This window comes from Diadema setosum, chromosome 20 (genome assembly GCF_964275005.1).
Source record: "Diadema setosum chromosome 20, eeDiaSeto1, whole genome shotgun sequence".
Taxonomy (NCBI): Eukaryota; Metazoa; Echinodermata; class Echinoidea; order Diadematoida; family Diadematidae; genus Diadema; species Diadema setosum.
Window position 1 is genome coordinate 3,259,489 of NC_092704.1, and position 20,394 is coordinate 3,279,882.

Genomic DNA, 20,394 nt, shown 5'->3' on the forward strand with positions numbered 1-20,394 from the left:
TCAAATTGGCAACGTGGTAGGTTCCCTGAACATTTTCAAAGAATTCACGTACCCCATTCGGAATAGTGATTTGTTCCTTTGATATTGACACACAGGTGAAAAAAGTGTAGCATTAAACACACATGGCTACAGTTATCTCCAGAAAATAGAGTGACTAACAAACAAACAAACTAACTAGACAATGTTGACACACATACACCTTTATGACACTGAAGTGTGGTAGACAATATTTGGAAGAATTTTATGGAGCTATTGAACATATTATGATGGGTTTACGAAAGGTGAAGTGATGACTTGTGTGGAAAGGATATTCACAGTAAAATATGACCCTTGTCATATGAGGATTATTCATGAAGAAATAAGAATGGCCATAAGGCTCAAAATAATAAACATAATGATTAAAAGAGCATTTTTGAGGAATGTTTGTATTCCTGATTACCACACCCAAGGGGACATCTGGCCTATGAGGATTATAGTGCTAAGGCAGTTTTGTACTAAAGCAAATATCTCAAGTTCAGCAGACCATCACTACATCAAACATGCAGAAAATATCCTCATCTATGTATTACCTCATTCTTGTAAATTTTGTCTGTTGAGAATGAGAAGGGCGTTAAGTTGTCTTGAAAACTATGGGTTTAGTGGCAACTTAACGCCCTTCTCATTCTCACCCAACGAATTTTGAATCCCACTGCACTACAAAAAATGTTGATTCAGCTTCCATATTTGGTGTTGTTGCTTTGTATAACACACAATCGCTTGTGCATACTTTAGGCAATCAACTGTGATCTTGCATTATTACTATAATGGTCCTCAGCGATGCCATCTAAAATTAAGGCAGAATCAACACTTGCTGTAATGCTGCTTGGCACAACCTGATGGCAGAGATTTGATACATGTTGGGAAAATAGTTTTTGCGATTTTGATATGGTATGCTTTATCTGAACTCTAAAGATCTGCTTGGATACGAAACTAAGTTAGCGCTGGAATTACTGACCCTGTGTGCTTTCTACAAATTAGTATTTGTGAAACTGGGAGGTGTTCGTGACTCACACAATGGCTTGGTAAGAACATCAACATTCTTTTCCGCACATTCGTGTCCAGAATCCTCATCGCGTAGCCATGGTAACAATCTCCGTCTCTGCCTCACTGGGCATTTAATGACGTGCAGTAATCTTCACGTATTATAAACAAAATGTTTCAGAGCTCAATGCAGAACGTCAAAGCAAGCCCCCTGTGTGCAGGAACTAGGGTTATTAACAATGCAGCATCTAGGTCTTACATCTTTTTGTAGGCTTATGTAGAATAAGAGATTTTGGTGCTGTATTAAAGTATTGCATATCACCGTCAAAATTTGATTGGATGGTAATGCCCATTCTTACCATAAAGCAAGGTGTTTCAAAAACTACTGACATGATTATTAAATCAGCACACAAATATTCTGACAGCAGAGCTGTTAATGAATTACAGGTGAGAAGGTTCTGAACGCTTTACCTTGCATATCCCTGAACCCTGATCAGCCGTACAATAATGTACAACCCTTGAAAAGAGTCGGTCTGATGCATGCAGACCCTTAGGCCTGAATTCATTACTGTACTTTAAATCAAATACACAGCTTAAGTTTGGTCTATGGACTAAAATGAGCAACACATAAGCATACCCTGCACAAGCGCCTGACAGTGTTGTGTTGGGTATTAAATGTCTGTTGACATACATGATATGAGATTACATAAATCAATATTTAGATAAAACATAGACTGGATTTAAACTACCAGTGTGAATGGGGTCTTCATTTTTCCTCATTTTATCTCCTGTATGATCATCAATTTATGACTTGCAATATTCAATATAATTTTAATTCAATTCAATATTTAGAAGTGAAAGATGCTTTTCTGCTGGTGGAAAACTTGGGGATCTATGACAATTCCTATTTATAAATATCTTTTTCTGATATCACTGAATTCTATAATGAATGATAATACCAATAATAACTATCAATGAATTCTATAATAAACAATTTAATTTTTCATCCACTAAGGGAAAATAAAAAATTCCGACATTTTTTCAATTGAGATTCGCCATACGGACAAAGCTACACCAAAAACCTCCCCTAAAAAGCAAGACAAAAAACAATAGCAACTTTTATCACCATTTACTGTGGAAGACGGACTACACACTCTTGTAGGTGAAGATTTGAAGTGAAATACGGGAAAGGAACCTCGGAGTAAAACATTTCTGAGTTTGCCCGTCCTCTTGGTAACTGCTATGGGATAAATATGACATTCAACACGTATACCAATTAAGAATGCAAGAATATTTTCATACATACCAATCAATTCTTTAAAATATATGGTTTTCTCTTTTGTTATCAAAACAATGGCATCTCCCTCACAACCTTAGCTCACAACTCCAAATGACCCAAGACACACAAAAATTACTGTGTGTACAGCAAAATATTCCCTGAAAAAACACCTTTTTATGCCTTTCCTTTTTTCTTTCTTCTTACCTCTCCTCTTCTTTTTTTTTAAAAAAGAAGTTTCTTCATCTTTTTTTCCCTTTCCTAACTTACCAAATTTCATCCTACTACCTAACTATAAGCAGAAAACAGGAATGCATAAAGCCAAATAAATCTTTAAAAAGACAAGACAAGACAAAAAAAGTCCTCTGGAGGTACACGTGATGTTGGCAAACTTCCCAGCTTGCATTGGTGGTGCCATTCTGCTACGAGCTAGGAATGTGATATATACAATGGAATGTTGGCTGTTCTTTTTTACTGGTTAAACTTTTAGCTATTAGCCTGCCGATATTCAAAACATCCAATAACGAGAAGCAGTGAGTGCCCAGTGTTTGGGTAGAAGCAATTCCTTCAACGAGAAATTAACTCGCCTGCACAATCAAAGAGTGAAGTAGACCATGAGGTAAGCCAGGGCTCGACACTAACGGTGGCCCGGTGGCCCGGGGCCACCAAAAACGCATGTCGGGCCACCAAAATTTCAGAAATTAAGAATGTGGTAGCCTGATCGGGCCACCAAAAAAGGTAGGATGTTTGCCTTTGGGCCACCAAAAATAAAAGTTAGTGTGGAGCCCTGGGTAAGCTCTCGCATCACAGCGTGAATTCAGATTTCACTTGCCCCTGGCCACTAGTCGAAGGATTAGTGCGGAACCATCGTCATTGCCAGAAAGTTCTTGCAATCGAGTCATTCTTAGTTCTGACATGCCTAGAACGTCTTATTGCAGATGAGGCAGTTCTTCTTGTATGAATCAACCCACATTCTGATGCTCTGAGTGCTGATTGGAACAGAGACCCACAGTATTTTACAAACTACACAAAGTCCCTAGCACAGAAAGGGATACAAAGCATGCATACACATCGAGATGGAGTGACGTATGAATGAATGGAGGCAGTCCTTCGTTTCGTTCTCCTTCCCTTCTACAATGTATGACATCAGCCAAAACTTGAATCATTACTACTACTCATGATTCTGTGATACTTGGGACATCACACACCCACACAGACTTGACACAATGTGTCCAGTAAGGTTGACCATGGGACAATCTGAAGACAAATTCAAGCACTAATAGGAAGAAATAATGAAGCCAGTGGACTGCTAGGGGCGCTGTTTGCACACAATGGTCAAAACCTTCCTCTGTTTGAACTTACACAGTAACTCTTTTTCAACCAAATGCGGAAAGAAACTGTAACTATTCTTTAATATTTCTTGCAATAAATGATTACACTGAAAACGATGACATATCTTTTCTGGAATACAGGGGAGTGCTCCACAGCTTCAATTCAAGAAAACCCTTAATTTGCACATTCATGGGGGGGGGGGGATTTTGGGGAATGTAGAGTAGGAACAGGCATTTTTTCATAGCTTGACAACATATGCACTGCTTTATGGCACATGTACATACAGTCACATGAGAGCAGGCTACCATTTGGCCCACCCTCAAGGTAGGTGTTGAGCCCAAGACAAAAGGCAGCACATGCACACCTGTTTTTTTCCTTTGTTTCGTTCTGATGCTTATCAAATACTCAGGGAAGTATGATTCTTTTGGAAAATATTTTAGGATTGTGAGGAGCTACGAAGAAACACTCATTGCAATGTACATAACTGCAACCTTAATGATACATCAAGCCCAATACATGTATATCTCCATGGCAATTTTTGTGTCTATTTTTTTTTTTTTTGTCAGCCCATCTTCCTATCATGAAACTCAAACTAAATCAGCCTTAAAAGAGACTAGACTCTTTGTTAGATTCAAAGATCACGGAAGGGCCACTTTTATTTCTACTGTAACAGAAGGAGACAGTTTAATCTCAAATTAGACACACACAGGTGCAACGAAAATATGCATGTTCACGCATCTGACAAATTTCCTCCTAAAGAAACACACAAGTGCTAGACAAACTGTTAACCTATACGGCTCCTGAGGAAAAGCACAAGAATTATTTGGTGTATGCCAGCATCGGAGAGAGTGAAAAGGTGGAGGGTATACAAACTAAACTACACACCACCACCTGTATTTGCAAAGAAACAGCAAATTACAAACAAAATCACAAGTGAAAAATTAACTAAGTAAAGACAGTGAGGTGGGGATAACCAAAAAATAAAAAATATTCAAAAAATGAATAAAAACTTGAAAAAAAGTTTAAAAATGGCTGCTATCCCCCTCAGCTCAAATGTCAATAGGTCTCCGAGTCGGACGTGTCTGCGTTGCTTTCCGTCCGACTCCGGTTGCCGTCGTTGAAATCCAGACTGGTGGAGGGGCGGGTGCGGCCGAGCTCCCCCGAGAGGGCCAGGGCGATGCGGGAGGAGTTGGCAGTGGTGTTGTTGCTAGGCGAGAAGGGCATCATGTGGGCCAGGATGAGGGCCAGACAGTCGGCCACTTTGTCGGAAGAGGCGCAGCTCAAGGCAGGTGTGTACCCTGTTCAAAGAGAAATGGGGGGGGGGGGGTGGGTGTTATGAATATGCATATATGCAAATTTCTGTATTCATGAATTGATCTGAGGAAATCTACATGGATAATAAAGTTTCTGGAAGAGGAGAGATCATGCACATGGCGCTCTATGAATAAAGTTACTTCTTGTCAATTCTGTTCAGTAGTGATGTAGCTTGATTACTGTTCAGCGTCACAGATCCACACTCAGAAAGATTTCACCACTAATGATCACTCAAAATATTAATAATCAGCCAATTAGTTCATAGAATGCACTTGCAGATAACATCACTCAAAAAGAAAAATCCCAGCATGCACACACACACACACGCGTACACACACAAATGCGCGAACTAACAATAGGTACTTGTGGGAGAACCCCGTTATTTTCTCCCGTACACAAATACTCCCACAATGTCATTTTTACCCCCACAGTGCCTGACTTAATAAAGCGAAACATAAGATGGAACCCCAACAATGTAACTCTTGCTCGTCCACACATACACACACAAACACAAATAAAAAATGAAAAAACAAACACACACAAACAAACAGACAAACTGCAGAAAGCCATTGACATCTCTGGCAGGCTGATGGATATTTCAGCTGTGGAAATGATCCAGGTCTTACAAAGTTCTACCACAAGAAACTGCAAGGACTGCCACTGGAATTGTTAATCAGCATGGACAGAGGCCTCACCTTTATTATCTACGGCAAGAAGACTAGCTCCCCTCGCTATGAGGTCTTGGACCACTGTCACTAGACCCCGAGATGCTGCCACGTGCAGAGATCTGGAAAAAGGACAGAAAAGAAGGACCACCACTTTCAATGCAAGATATATAAAGACATACTTCACATTCATCCTGGGATCATACTGTTGAATCTTAATCTTAATATAATATCTATATTGCATTAAAATAACATACCATCAATACACCTGATAGTCCAAGATTATTCTGTTTGGTACAATGCGCTTGAATATTTTGTGGTTTGGTAAATTTTGTTCATTTTTTCAGCTAAAGTTAGGGTGTCCCTTTTGCGACCCTGAAAATTAGATTCTTTTCAAAAGGTGGTATGTTGTAGAGGTGGAGACTTCTCTATGATGAAAGAGGAATAAATATCTATACTATGGATTTCCAGTGAATCTATTCAGACTCTAAAATGTTCTAGCTGCCATTCTCACTTCAAAAGGGGAGCATATGTGTCAAGCGCATAGAAAATAATAATGATCATCATCATGCGCTTTGCAAACTTAAAATATTATTATAATTATCGAGTGTCAAGGGATTAGTTTTTTCTTTCATTCTCTTTACTAAACACTGAGGAATATTACTGAATCATTTCATGTATGATGTTGGCAGACATTATTTTTCAACCATGCAAAATTTTGTGACATTTGTAAAAAGAATGTATGACCCTATAAAGAAAACCTTGCTTTTCATGAGAAGAAACTGTCTGGATATTAAAGTTGACTCTAAGTGCACCAAGAGATGGTCAGTCAGGACTACACTGTAACAATAATGAGGGTCAACTCACGTCTCTCCTTTGGCATTTGGTGTGTCCAGTACTCGGACGTCTTCAATCTTCTCCAAGACCATCAGGGCACAGCCTTCGTGTTTCTGTCCAGGTGAACATACAACAAAAGAACAAGACAGATAATAGTACAAGAAATCACACATTGCATGCACATTGGAATATTGTAAGAAAGTGGCCAGGTACAGAAAACATAAATACACACACTCTTACACAGGAAAAGACAAAAACCAACATTGTCTCTTTGATTTCAGGCTAAATGATTTATTTATTTTATGTATCATTATGAAACAGATGAGTGCTGAAAAGTGTAAATAAGCTGAAGGAAAAATAACATAAAGAAGATAGAAGTTTCTGTACGCAACTCATAAAAACATCAAACAGTTCATACAATTACATAGCCCCACATGGAAACTTCTGCGTAAGTACAATGACAGGAATCATCATCCTCCAGACTTTCAAAGCATCATTTTGTGTTTCCGACATCATGTGACCAACCGACAATAAGACTTTACTTTTTCATCACTATACAATCAGCCTGTTTATAGAACTTCCTCTTTGCAACAGCTACATCATGAAAGGTGAGAAACTAGTTTGGAGATGAAACCTACATTATGAAAACAGGACGAACTGGGACTGAAACTTTTTCACTTTTTTCATGATAGTTGTTTTTTGTGACAGTATCATCCAACCTACCTGTTGGCAGGCCAAGTGAAGAGCCGTGTTCCCAGCTTCATCTGACAAGGTGATGTCTGCTATCGCTCCCGTCACCAACAGCTCTGTCAGAACACACGAGGGCAGTATAACAGTGTCAACATAAATTATGGCAAACATTAAAAAAAAAAAATATACAAATGACACATTAAGAAATCAAACTCATTTTTACTCCTGAGGATGTACTTTGCTTGTTATCATGGTACAGATGCTTGAGATCAGTCCATCTCTGATATCCATATATGGCACTAATTGTACACAAATTACAGATTATTTCTAAAAAAAAAGGACTGCACACACAACTGTTTATGTTGCAGCATTACCTTGCCCAAAGGAAAATGCAAAATTTTATCACACAACAATCAACTCCAATTGAGTAATTTGACCTGAACAAATTGAGGGTGAAGTGCTCCTTTTCATCCCATTTCGCATTTCCTTTCCAGAAGATATGACCAATGCTTTGATGACAAACACCACCCTTTTCATTTTGCTGTAAATTGAGTTTATTATAAACATAAAAATTGACAAAATCTGCCAGTCAGTAGTTCTGCAATTCTCATTACAACTGTCACTCTAGTTTTACAATTATCGCAGTGATTAGAAGACCCAATAAAATCATAAATTTATGTATAATACACAAAATAAACATACATACACACATGAATATATATGTTGGAGGAATAAAACAATCACATCAATAATATAGATGCCCATATATGCATACATAGACAGCAAATAAAAGTTATTCATACAGTACTGACATACTATGCATCTTAATATTTTCATTTTGGCAGTTAAACTTTACCCTGTTTATACACTACTGACTAATAAACTTGAAAGATATTCTAGTCACTGTTCTAGAGTCACTGCCAAGTGCTTTCCTGCCAAGCAAGACCCCAAAATATGGCAAATCCTCCCCAGACTCCATTGGAATTGATAATATGCAATGCAAATAAGAATACAGAACTGTGACTTGAATTGCAGAAAAACCGCCTACATTTCAATAAATCAGTGATCTCATAGTGACACAAATTGCATACATGGAAAAGCATAGAAAAGCTACTTGGAAATTCAATATAAAGTACATGTAGAAATAAATCAAGTGACTATAAGAAAAAAAATAATGAAATAATATACACATATAATACATAATTAAGAAAGAAAACAAGAATGCACATGTGTAGAGGAAAGTTCTGTTGATTCTTTGAAGTTCATGTTTTCTTATTCAGAGCAGACAATTCAGTCAATGGAGAGGCTGCCATTTAAAATGAGGAGCATTTAACAAAAAACAAAGCTTTGTGATGAGGCTTCATATCATATTTATCAAGAGTTTGCGATGATCATCTTTTCCAATGAGACCTTCTGTGAAGTGAATGTGATTTGCTAGTAACGTTCATGCAAGCTTTGTTTATGATTATGCCCACCCAGCAGTCAAAAAGAAATATATGGTTTCATAGAAAATGAAAATAGAGGCATGTAACTAAAATGAGAGAAAGCAAATTCAAAAAAAAAAAAAAAAAAATTGTCACAGTGTACAATAGAATGGACCATACTGATGTGCTTCAACGAACAATTGAAGGGTTCGGTGCAATATAGTGCTAACCCACACTTTTGTCAAAATTGAGATACATGCATTTTCATAATCCTTATCCTTCACTCTAACCTCTGTGAAAATATCATATTTGAATTCAACCAATAAGATGGTAAAAATGCATGCATTCATGTTTTATTAATGTACAATGTATGGATTTTCCTAACATTCAACAGCGATTATCTCAAAATGACTATTGTGTGGGTTAGCACTATATTGCACTGACCCCTTCAATTGTGCAGTGCTAAGATTTGTGCTTTAGAGAAAGAATTGTGCAGTGCTACCATGTTATTTGGAAAAGAATTGTGCAGTGTTGAAATGTGCAAGCTCCAAAGATTGCTGTACCAGCTGAGAGGACCATTGCTTTGATCAAAAAAAAAAAAATTGTTGATTTATCAAAGAAGAGACTAATATTGGATTCACATACTTGTTAACAACTTCTATATTGAGATCAAAGTTACTTAAAGATAACCATTGGCAAATCCTACAATACCATTGAGTATCGAAATTTCGCATATAGAGATAATATCAATACAAATATCTATAGTTAGTAGCATTTCTTTCATTCCTTGTTTGTCTCACGTCCATACTGCATAAGGTCAGCAAAGCAAAGTTAAAGCTGTTTAAAGTAAATAAAGTTTGTTCATAGTGTGAGGAGTTTTAAAGAGCCGCTTGGAACTTAAATGACATCTACAGACAATAAATTATATTTGGTTAGCATGAGAGTAAATGTGATCAAAATAAGAGGAACAAAATCTACACACACACAGTTCCACAATCCACACTGACTTTAATGTAGAACCATAAAAACAAAGTTCACAGACTGTGGCCCCTGGTTTGCACCCTGGGTTGGAGATGCTGGTTGTAGAGAAACACAAATCTCAAATTCATCCAAAATCAAGTGAAAACTTGTCATAGTTGCTTGAACATGAAGACTTAAACGTCAGATACAGATAAAAAAGTACTCTGGCCTTTTCATCGGCAGTACAATTTCATTTATTTGAAATGGCATTGGAGCTGAAGAGGATAAAAATCTTAGATCATTACATTTCATGGATGAAGAAAGTGAGAAATCCGTGTCTCATTGATCTCACTAATTTGTTCAGTGTAGCCTTCATCAAGAGTCCAAATTCCATTTTCTCAAAAGGACACACAATTTACAGAACCATTTTTTCTCCATTGCACTGGGTCTTGACTCACTTTGGTCAAATTCACTCTGATCAGCTGCTACTCTTAATAATTACACCATGTCTAGCAAAAACCTGTATACACCAAACCACTACATACATATCAGATCTTATGGGTGTAATCATGTCTCTATGATCTGTTTCTGCTTTTGTTTTTGTCTACGAGTCCTTTTTTTTAAGAGTCAAATCATTCCAGCAGTTCTCCCAAGCACCCAGGACACAAAGTGAGACCACAGTGTCTGAGGGTGGGGCTTTATGTCCTCTTACCAGTGGGAAAATCAACACAATCCTCCTCAGGACAGCATAGTAATTCTAACCAAATGGTGCAAACGTGTGGGTTAGTGGTGCCGTATCCAAATCTCATACAGTGCACTCCCGTTGTAACGAACACGGTTATAACAAAATTTTGTTACAATGAGTATAAGTTCACGTCCCAAAATTAGCATCCTTATATATTTACACAGTCTATTTCTTCAGCTATCATGACAGTTTCATATAAAGAAGAATTTAGGTCCCATAATTGTTATTCATATATCTTTACATACTTTATCTGTTTGGCTACTAAGAAATTTTGATATAATGGAGTAAAAATTCAGGTCCTAAATTATCATCTATGTATCTTTACATGTACTTTATAATATGTTTGGCTTTTTACTGAAATTTCGATATCACGAAGTAAAGATTCAGGTCCTCAAATTATCATCTATATAATCTTTACACTGTACATTCTTTATTTGTTCTGCTATAACAACATTTCAATACAACAGAAGAAAACTGCCTGTACCGAGGACTTCATTACAACTGGATTTGCCTGTATGGCTTGAAAGTGCAATGACACACCATGAATAAAAGTACACTCAGGCATACAGGAAATATAAAGTTTTTTCTGTTTTCTTTAAATCAAAGTCCAACCCAAAATAAAGTTATGAAATTCCATCATTCCTCCCATTTTCGCAAATCAGTTATATCCTTCGCTTACACAACCACATACTAAAATAAAAAGTCTACTGTCAAACTCGCCTGATTTTCTTCAGATGATTAAAGTTAACCTAAACACTGCATGGAATACTGCTTTTTAAATGAAATAGTATCATAACTATGTTGAGAAACAAAAACTGCTTGGAAAATGATGATTAAGTGAATGGAAAAAAAATGATGCCAAATCATCATAAGGTAGGAGGTACTGAATAATTTCCCATAGGTGTTAGGAACCCCACCATATATGTGGCAAAATGAAACCTGTTACCTCATTTATGAAATGTTTGAAAATATTTTTCAAATAGGAATGAAATCAAAGCAAGCGTAGTTATGTGATGAAATAAAAGCAAGCACAGTTATGTAATAACCCATATTCTGCCACTATCACAACACTCCATTTCTTTCTTTATTCATCTATTTATCTATTTCTTTTTCTTCTTCTTTTCCTTGGGGGTGGGGGATTGTTGGGAAGGCATTTTACAAAAAAGGATGGAGACATATTAACCCTAAAAAGACTGGGCTATTTTGGTAGCTCGAAAGACTGGGGGGGGGGGGGGGGCCCTAAACGGCCCCCTTAAGATCTCGGCCGTGGATCGCGCAATCACCGCGGAAATTTGCACAATGGTAGTGTGCGATGTAATCTACAAGATCGTATATTTAAATTTTCCAAAATAGCCTTCTTTTATTTTATTTTGATCAATTATGCTAATTTATGTGAGAAATCAGACTCTTTGATCTAAATCAGTAAATAAAGCTCCAAAAGTGCTCATTTTTGGTCTAATTATTCTTTGTGGCATTCTTAGCAAATGCATTCGAAAAAAAATTCAGTATCAAAATTAATTTCTTATCTATTTTATTGTTTTATGAATTTCTTATGTATTTCTTTGTTTTTTCGACCTTTTGTTTTTGTTGATTTTTTAAACAAAATTTGTGGCAGACACTTTTTGAAGCATAATACTCCTAAAACAAATTAATTTTAGCCATTGAGAGTAAAAATAAGCATATTTATATGAACCATGTGAAAAAACTCAATTTGCATTGACTTTGTACACAAAATCACATTTTTGAGCCATTTTTGGCCTCACGTGCATGTACAAAAAGTTATGTAACTTCAGAACCGTACCCCCGGGCGTCACAAATTTGGTGTCAAAATGTGCAGGAAACTCGAAAGAAAAAAGTCATAGAGCATCGCGGCGAGAGCATTGCGTGTTGCAGAGTAATCGCCTGAAATGTCGAGGGGGGGGGGGGGCCTTTTAGGCCCGGGGGGGGGGGGGGAATGTATGACTTGTGCTGTTAGGTGGTATGTCTTTAACACTTTTTCTTTTTTTTAAATGGTTGCATTAAAAAAAAAAAGTCAGACTATGCAATAAATGTTACTAAGATTTTGGGACAAATTGCCCAAACTGCATCCCGTTCAAAAGTGAGAGGGAAAAACGTCCACTGAATCTCACCGATTGTTCCCGCCGAACCGCTTTCCGCCGCTATCATGATGCACGTCTTGCCGTTCTTGTCCGGGATGTTTGGCTGTCCTCCGTGTTTCAGTAACAGCTGCATGCACTCAACCTGGTCGTTGAGGGCGCTCACATGGAGTGGTGTCCTAAAACCAGCAGAGTAAAACAGACAAACATGCGGACATATTAAGAGCTTCATGAATGTTAATCCGTGACTGAGAGTTAGCACATTGCGCAACATACCTGGTACTATGTAGGGCTGCAGATCAACAAACGTACTGACGCAAAGTACAATCACATACTTTGAAGGCAAACACCTCCTCTAGGTCCCAAAAGGGAAATACAATATGTACATACTATGCATGATAAATCAAAAGTAATGATTTACATTGTTTTTGCTTTTTTTCTTTTCTTCATTAAAAAAAGTTTTTCTGAGTTTTGCTGGGGAAAAAACAATAACAAATACACATACACATAGCTAATATTGTCACGTCAGACTAACTGCCAGCTCTGGATATGACTTCACATACCAAGCTATAATTGAGCTGAGCATTTCCATGTCTACCAGTCTGACTTTCATTCAAATTGCACCCATGATATGATCTGTTACACTGTCCCACAATACAATGACCACATATACTGATCTGTGTACACTGTCACTCATCTTCTTGTCTCATTTTTCTGTTTTCATACAAAGCAACCTAATACCAGGGCCCTGTTTTATGAAGAGTTCAAATTGATTATATAGTTGATTTCAACTGTAAGTCTATGGCAGCCTGTGTGGTAAGGAAATTTAAAATCGATTTTATCTTTTGATAAAACGGGGCCCAGGATGGAATTTCCCTTTTAGGAAACACTGGATGTTTTGATGTTAAAAGTGATGTTTCAAGAAATGTTACATATTTTTACCTTCCCCGAGCATCTTGTATATTGACCAGCTCATCAGCCAAGGCATCTATGAGCATCTCAGCACACACCTCGTTGTCTCGTAATCTGCAGCAACAAAACAAAATGAGCAACCCAATATATTCATATAACGAAAAACATTCTATGGTATAATAAAGAAAATATTACAAAATATCAACATATTTTCATTTTTCTAGTATATCGAAAGAGCTCTGACTCGGGTCTTTCAGAACGCAAGGAGAATATTTCCCTTGACTTTAGTCAGTAAGACGTCAAAGGAATATGCACTTTCCATAAAAAATGAAACTATCCCTTTAATTCTCTTTAGTCTTTCCTTACATCTTTGTCCTACTATGACATCACAAACTTTTGTATCTACTTATACATCGATGGTGGCACAGAAACTTTAAAAATTATAACTTTTGAATAGATTATCATATTTCACTAAAACTTCACTGATACATTCTCCAAATATTGTTGAACTCAGTGAATTCAGACCTATATATGGGGTAGAGTTATCATGGCGTAACAGCAGGAACTCTATGAAGTACTGTATTACATCTCAATCATCAAGGAGCCTTATAAGTAAGGAGCCTTGTATGTATTGAACATAAACAATGGAAAGATTACACATTTTCTGGTGCTATTCTCATTCTGACACAATAATGAGTGCACCTCAAGTCATTATTGAGTACACTGAGTCTAACAGAAATACAAGATTCAATGGGTTAAAGGAAACCAGCAGTAACTTATTTTTTCCTCTTTTCCTCTCGATCATATTCAAGTGCTGTGCATCAAAATTTCTATGCTCCTGTTTCCTCTCGATCATATTCAAGTGCTGTGCATCAAAATTTCTATGCTCCTGTTCAGCACTATGACACAAACATCATTACCTGACTGGTTCATATATTATCAACTACAGAATCAAATAGTCACATCTCTGGTATCAATTGATAATAATAACCAGTTGAGCAAAAAAGCTAGCCTTTTGTCTGGTGTACTTAATCTAACAACTTGGTTGCAAGAAACAGTCAATGTGTGTATGGATGAACCCAAAGTACAGACTTCAGGAAGTATATTTGCATATTTGTTGAAAGTATACAAACTACTCACACAGCACAGTGAAGAGGAGAGAAGGTGTTCCCTTCAAAGAACATATTGGGATCTTGCTCCAGGAGGAGTTCTACACAGTTGTCATGACCTGAAAACAGAACAAGAACAAAACCACACTTCAGACAAGATTGTACACTCCATCACTTACATATTTGTACCACTTGTAGTCTCATTGATTACTGGTAATAAATACAAAAACAAATATAAGATGAATTTACTGCATCTACAACTTATTTGTGTGTGTGAGTGTGCGTGTAATGAGTCCAACTACCTCTTGTGGCTAAAGGTTTCAGACTTTCCCCTACAGTATTGAAATATTTCATGAAGTTGTTGAAACACTGCACAAAAAACATTGTACTATGACCACAGTTACAATGTAGGAGCACATAAAGGGCTGAGTTTCCCTCTCTCGTTGCAAAATATATGAACTATTTATTAGCTACACATAATTTCATATCAAACTGATCCTTTAATAACACAAGATAAAAAAATATGTATTTCAATGTTTTATGGCTCCAAATATCAATGCTGAACTTGATGTCAGCACACATACAAATAATACATAGAGGCAAATGCTGAAATCTAAATTTCAAATGATTCTCTGACATAAAAGAAGGACTCAATATCTTTTGTGTTTCACGGGCAAATAAACCATCATGTTTCACTGCAGTCCTTAATTTGCAAAGTCATAGGTTATCAAAGAAAACTACGATTTAATCACTCAAAATTTGTGTGCTTAGTGAACATATACCAAAAATAACAATCATTCCTAATACTCTATAAAAGTGCCTCCACAAGCAAATGAGCATTTTGTGGAGAATTTCACCATCATCAACATTAGCAAATAATTCTTAATCTAGCTTCTTTTTGTCATTTGTCATCAAATACCCCACCCCATTTCTTGCAATATCCTTGGTATGATGACCAAGTGATGGGAAATCGAGACAGTTCATTCCAGTCTACACAGGCATGAAACCTTCTGAAAACTTAGGAAATGTAGAGTTGTGTCTCCCTCTGTAGGCAAAACCAAGAACAGGTTGTACCAGAGGAGCCCCTTACCATTGTAGCAGGCCCAGTGGAGGGGTGTGTAACCTCTGTTGTCTAAGTGCTGGGTGGGCTCTATCTGCAGCAAGGAGCTAAGGATACCTTCGTGGCCACACGCAGCAGCCATGTGGAGAGCTGTCCGCCCGTTGACGTCCCTCATGCTGGTGTTGCAGACTCCTAGAAGGGCATCGCAGCACTCTTCGTGGCCATTGGCCGCCTTGGGGTTGGAGAACAAGAAAAACAACACCCGTTAAGATATTTCTTACTTCACCTTTACCACAATACATGTATATTATATCTTTTGTCTATCACACCATGTGAATGGTAGAATATCAGGCATCTTGGGTCTACGTTTCAAATTAAGGGAGAAAATTCATACAGAGCAAGCAATAGATTACACCATTCATCATCCTATTTGTTTCTTACTTATCACAGGATGAATCTTATAGACAAAATTGATTAATCACTTTTCTTTTTTCAGAACCCAACTTGTTCAGAAACATTATGCTCGAGTCTAGCCCTGAATCATTGATAGTTTGTAACTTTATCAACTGAAAATATTCCTATTTGATTCAAAGTAATCTGTGATTAATGTTTCTGAAAGTTACAAGAGAAGCATTTGATCAAACTGGACAAGACAGTGAGATTAAATCTTACCGCTCGGTGCAGAGCGGTTCTCTTGTTGACGTCCTGGATGGTTGGACTAGCACGGTGGTCAAGCAGGAGGAGCGTTGCATCGATGTGCCCGTTGCTAACGGCAACCATCAGGGGTGTCCTCCCCTGGTCATCCACTACATCTACTGCCCCTTCCTGTTCGGCGTTTTCCAGCAAGATGCGCAGGCATTCGGCATGGCCATTGTACGCTAATAAGATATGAACAGACATACAAACACAGTTGTCACAGCCACAGATGGAATGTCAAAGGTTAAATGTGACAGCTTGGCTCAAAACAAACAAAAAGTCGCAGATTAGGATCATCCCTGTAATACATTGTACACCAAAAATAGTCATTTGGGTTGACCAACTCAAATCTTTAAAGTTTGTCTTACGTGGGAGAGTAATTTCTTCTCTACCTACCGTCAAAATTTGGCAGCTTAAAACAAAACGAAATTGAGATATTAGCAGTTTTTTCTGCAAAATACTTTTTCGAACAGGCGGTGGTTTCACTCTGATTTTCATCGATACTTCTGCACAGCATGCCTGAGTGACCCTAATCTTTAAATTCTCTTTTCTCCCTTTTCTATGAAACTGCATCTCCTAACTCTCTCATATTTCCATCACTTTTTGAATGGGTTAGGATGATCCAATTTGAACAAGTTTTCAATATCATTTTAAAGCTTAGAGTTTACTCTTTCAAGCTTAGAGTTTACTCTTAAAGTTTACTCTTTCAAGCTTAGAGTTTACTCTTAGAGTTTACTCTTTCAAACAGAAATTTGAAAATTGATTTTTGCTTACTTTTTGTTAATTTTGGGCTGGGCGGTCACAAATTGGCATAAAAATCAGTTTGAGATTCAGAGAAACAAGACAATAGAGAAAAATTTTTCTTCATACAACGTTGAGCACATCTCTTTTCATGCAGAGGATAACATCAACAAAGAAACAGAAACACACACCCAACACATCAACACACAAAATAAACAAAAACAAACAAACAAACAAACTTCTCACCTGCTGCATGCATTGGTGTTCTCTTAGACACCGAGTCGTGGACCAGTATGGTGGCGCCCTGCATCACAAGAGACTCCACGCACTCCGCATGACCTTTGAACGCAGCGAGGTCGAGAGCCGTGCGTCCGTTGGCGTCCTGGATGTCGAGATTGACGATGGAGCGCATGAGGACTTGTAGAGCCTCCACGTGGCCGTTGTACGCCTGGTTTGGGAGAAACAATCAAACTATTGGTGTGTTTGTTTCAGTTTCCATCTGAGAAGATGGCTGACTAGTCCATATTCAGCTGCACTAGCTGGTCTTCCATGGGGTCCAGTTGGATGTGAGGTGGACCTCACAACCTTGTTTCATAAAGCTGTTGGTAAAGTTACCCATGACTATATGAACAACTGGAATATGAAATGCCAGTATGTGTGCCCATTTTCTTCCTCACGTTTTAACAAAGAATGATGGTATGTCAATATTTCATCCACATTGGAGCAAAAGTACACTTTCAACTAAAAGTGTGTCTTAACATGTAAGAATAATCATTATCATCTGCAAATTTCAACTTTAGCTACTGAAATTAACAATGATTAGGAAACTCACTTGGCTTGCCATATTTAAGTCATTTGTAAAATTGTGCATAACTTTACAAACAGCTTTATGAAACAGGGCCCTGCTCTTTATAATGAATGAATGAAGAAGGATTTTTCACCTGCATGACGTGAGACTCTCTCACACACAAACTTCCGTCTTATATCATATCTGAGGGGTAGAGTGCTTTGCCTCTTGCTAGAGGGGAAGGTATGATTACACACAACATTGCTAAATTAGACTCAGAGAATGGAACCCACGTCATATGGACTGGGAAGCAGACTCACTATGTCATTCAAAGTTGATTCTGACACATTAACCTAGATTGAGGGATATACATCAATGTTACAACACACCAATAATATATCTTTGGTGACAGGCATGGAGTGTGTATTTGGACAAGTACTGGACTTGCATAGAATTGACTTGACCAAAACTACTAGTAAATGCTGATGTTTTCAATAAATATCTGTGAGAGCTACCAGTGGAAAATCAAAAACATTTTGGAGTATTTTGGTTTAAAATTATGCCAAATTTGTGTTTTGTACACCACAGTAGATCGATGTACATGGCGCCCCACACAGTGGAAGCATGAAAACAAAACTATAAGCAATAATCATATCATCAAATGGCATTGATAAAGGAAGAAATACTGCATGACTGAGGCAAAATCTGTATAGATACATAATATTTGAGATTGAAGGTCTTGTGATAAAAACACAGACATACATGTCTGAAAAGTAAGAACTTCAAAGATGAATCAAAATTAAAAAAAAGGAAAGCAGAGAATATATTGGAAATCAAAAGTTGCAGGAATGAATGACGACACTTACTGCTAAATGTAGTGGTGTGGTGAGTGGTCCTACCCTACTGGCCGCTAAGAGCTCATTGGCTGCGACAGCTCGTAACTGAAGTGCGGGGGGAAAAACAGAAACATCCAGATAATTGTGAATAGACCGGTTAACTGACATATCAAAATCTATGGCCATTTCTTCCATCCTTACGCAGGTCTGCCAACATTCCCACATCCAAATCAGGGAGATTCCACACAGCAATAAGGGAGATATCCGTGTGTTACATGTATATCTATGGGTGAAAATAATTCCCAAATCAGGGAAATTTTAATATTCTCTTATTCAGACATGAAAAGATTTTGACATTTTCAGGGAGACTCCTGCCGAATCAGGGAGACTTGGCAGCTCTGCTCATGCAGTAACAAGCTATGCTATCATCCTCTTCTCAAAAAACAATGTTCAATACTTGGAATGCAGTTTGTACACTTAAGTTGTTGCTACGTCAGGCAAATCTTGCACAAGCTTTCAGGTTGTCAAGAAGACCTACTGTCAGAAAGGGATGCATAAAACTTGAGTATGTCAGTAAACTGGTCTACTGACATGAAAAGCTGCGACACTGTCAAGTGCTCATGATTTAAAACAAAGGAGAAAAGGGAGATCATGGGGTAATACAGCAGTGGGGTGGCTACATCATTACCACTGTTGCCTTCAAAGTGATTCATTACTAGCAACTGTATTCAACACATTTGCATAGCAAGCATATTGAACATTATAGATATGTCCAATCACTTTGTTCCTGTGTACAGCAAATGAAATAACAGAATTTATAGAGAACAGACATTTAGCATTTGTGCTTTACACACGTATGATATTGAGGTTTAGAAAAAAATTGAAAATAAAAATTCTGAGGTGATATGAATAGATGGAAATAGCAAAATTCGTACAGACTTCATAAGGAAAAAGATAATTGAATCTAGCATATCATCAGGCCTGTTTACAACACTGTGTGAATTCAATCAGAATGGTTAAAAGATGAAGCACATAGTGCTTTCAATACTTCAGCTCATATCAAACAGAGCTCTACAAATCATACTCAAGAGACTATAAAGAGACTGATGACTGTATTAATGACGTCTGTGTTGATAGGTACGCCATCATTCTTACCTTTTCGGCAGCTAAACTGTGGCCACTGGCCGCGGCATAGTGGAGAGCGTTGTAGCCATGCTCGTCTCGTAGCGTGGGACTTGCATTGTTGTGAAGAAGATGCTCCACACAGCTGAAATATTTGGCATAAAAAGAGTAGTAATACAAGTAACAAGGCCTGGTTCTAAGGCTAGTTTGCAATAACATCCTCCTCACAGAACGATAATAATAATAATGAATTAATAATAATAAATGTACAAATAATACATAAATATGCATAGAAATAAATCTTGATTTTCTCAGTAGTTCTACTATTTAACTCTCTTCAGCTTGAAATTCAGATTTTCGGCAGAGATGGTTTCAGAATAAAAACTTCCACTAGTATGTCAATAAAAGCCATAATCATGCAGTTAATCATATAATACTCACACACGTATCAAAACTTTAAATATTCTATAAAGCAGAAGAGTATCTGAGGCATAATCATAAATTTCTTATATCTGCCATGTGTCTCCAAAATATTCCGTAAGAATACCTGAACAAGTTTAGTGCTTTTAAACTGTCACATGCAATGGAAGGAAAAATGGGAAAGGATTAAATTTCAAACTAATTTTTTCTAAAAAACAATATTTCGGGCTACGATCTTTTGCCTTACTACCGCTGTGCGGGAAACAACCAAAAGTCTCACACTTACTCAATGTAGCATGCAAAGGACAGAAAAATGGGAAAGGATAAGATTGTCAAACTTATTTTTCTCAAA

The 20,394-nt window shown here is 37.4% G+C and overlaps 1 protein-coding gene across 1 annotated transcript in view; it reads right to left on the reverse strand.

Moving 5' to 3' along the window:
* Window positions 1-3,339: 3,339 nt before the first annotated feature.
* LOC140243923 (uncharacterized) overlaps window positions 3,340-20,394 on the reverse strand; it is a 76,422-nt gene continuing 59,367 nt past the window's right edge. The window contains exons 15-26 of the mRNA XM_072323594.1: window positions 19,656-19,767; window positions 18,531-18,605; window positions 17,124-17,325; window positions 16,113-16,318; window positions 15,471-15,672; window positions 14,412-14,499; window positions 13,302-13,385; window positions 12,393-12,538; window positions 7,168-7,250; window positions 6,475-6,557; window positions 5,638-5,729; window positions 3,340-4,926 (exon numbers count right to left, since the gene is read on the reverse strand). Of these exons, the coding sequence (XP_072179695.1) occupies window positions 4,685-4,926; window positions 5,638-5,729; window positions 6,475-6,557; window positions 7,168-7,250; window positions 12,393-12,538; window positions 13,302-13,385; window positions 14,412-14,499; window positions 15,471-15,672; window positions 16,113-16,318; window positions 17,124-17,325; window positions 18,531-18,605; window positions 19,656-19,767 (1,615 nt within the window). The 3' untranslated portion in view covers window positions 3,340-4,684. The remainder of the gene's footprint in view (window positions 4,927-5,637; window positions 5,730-6,474; window positions 6,558-7,167; window positions 7,251-12,392; window positions 12,539-13,301; window positions 13,386-14,411; window positions 14,500-15,470; window positions 15,673-16,112; window positions 16,319-17,123; window positions 17,326-18,530; window positions 18,606-19,655; window positions 19,768-20,394) is intronic.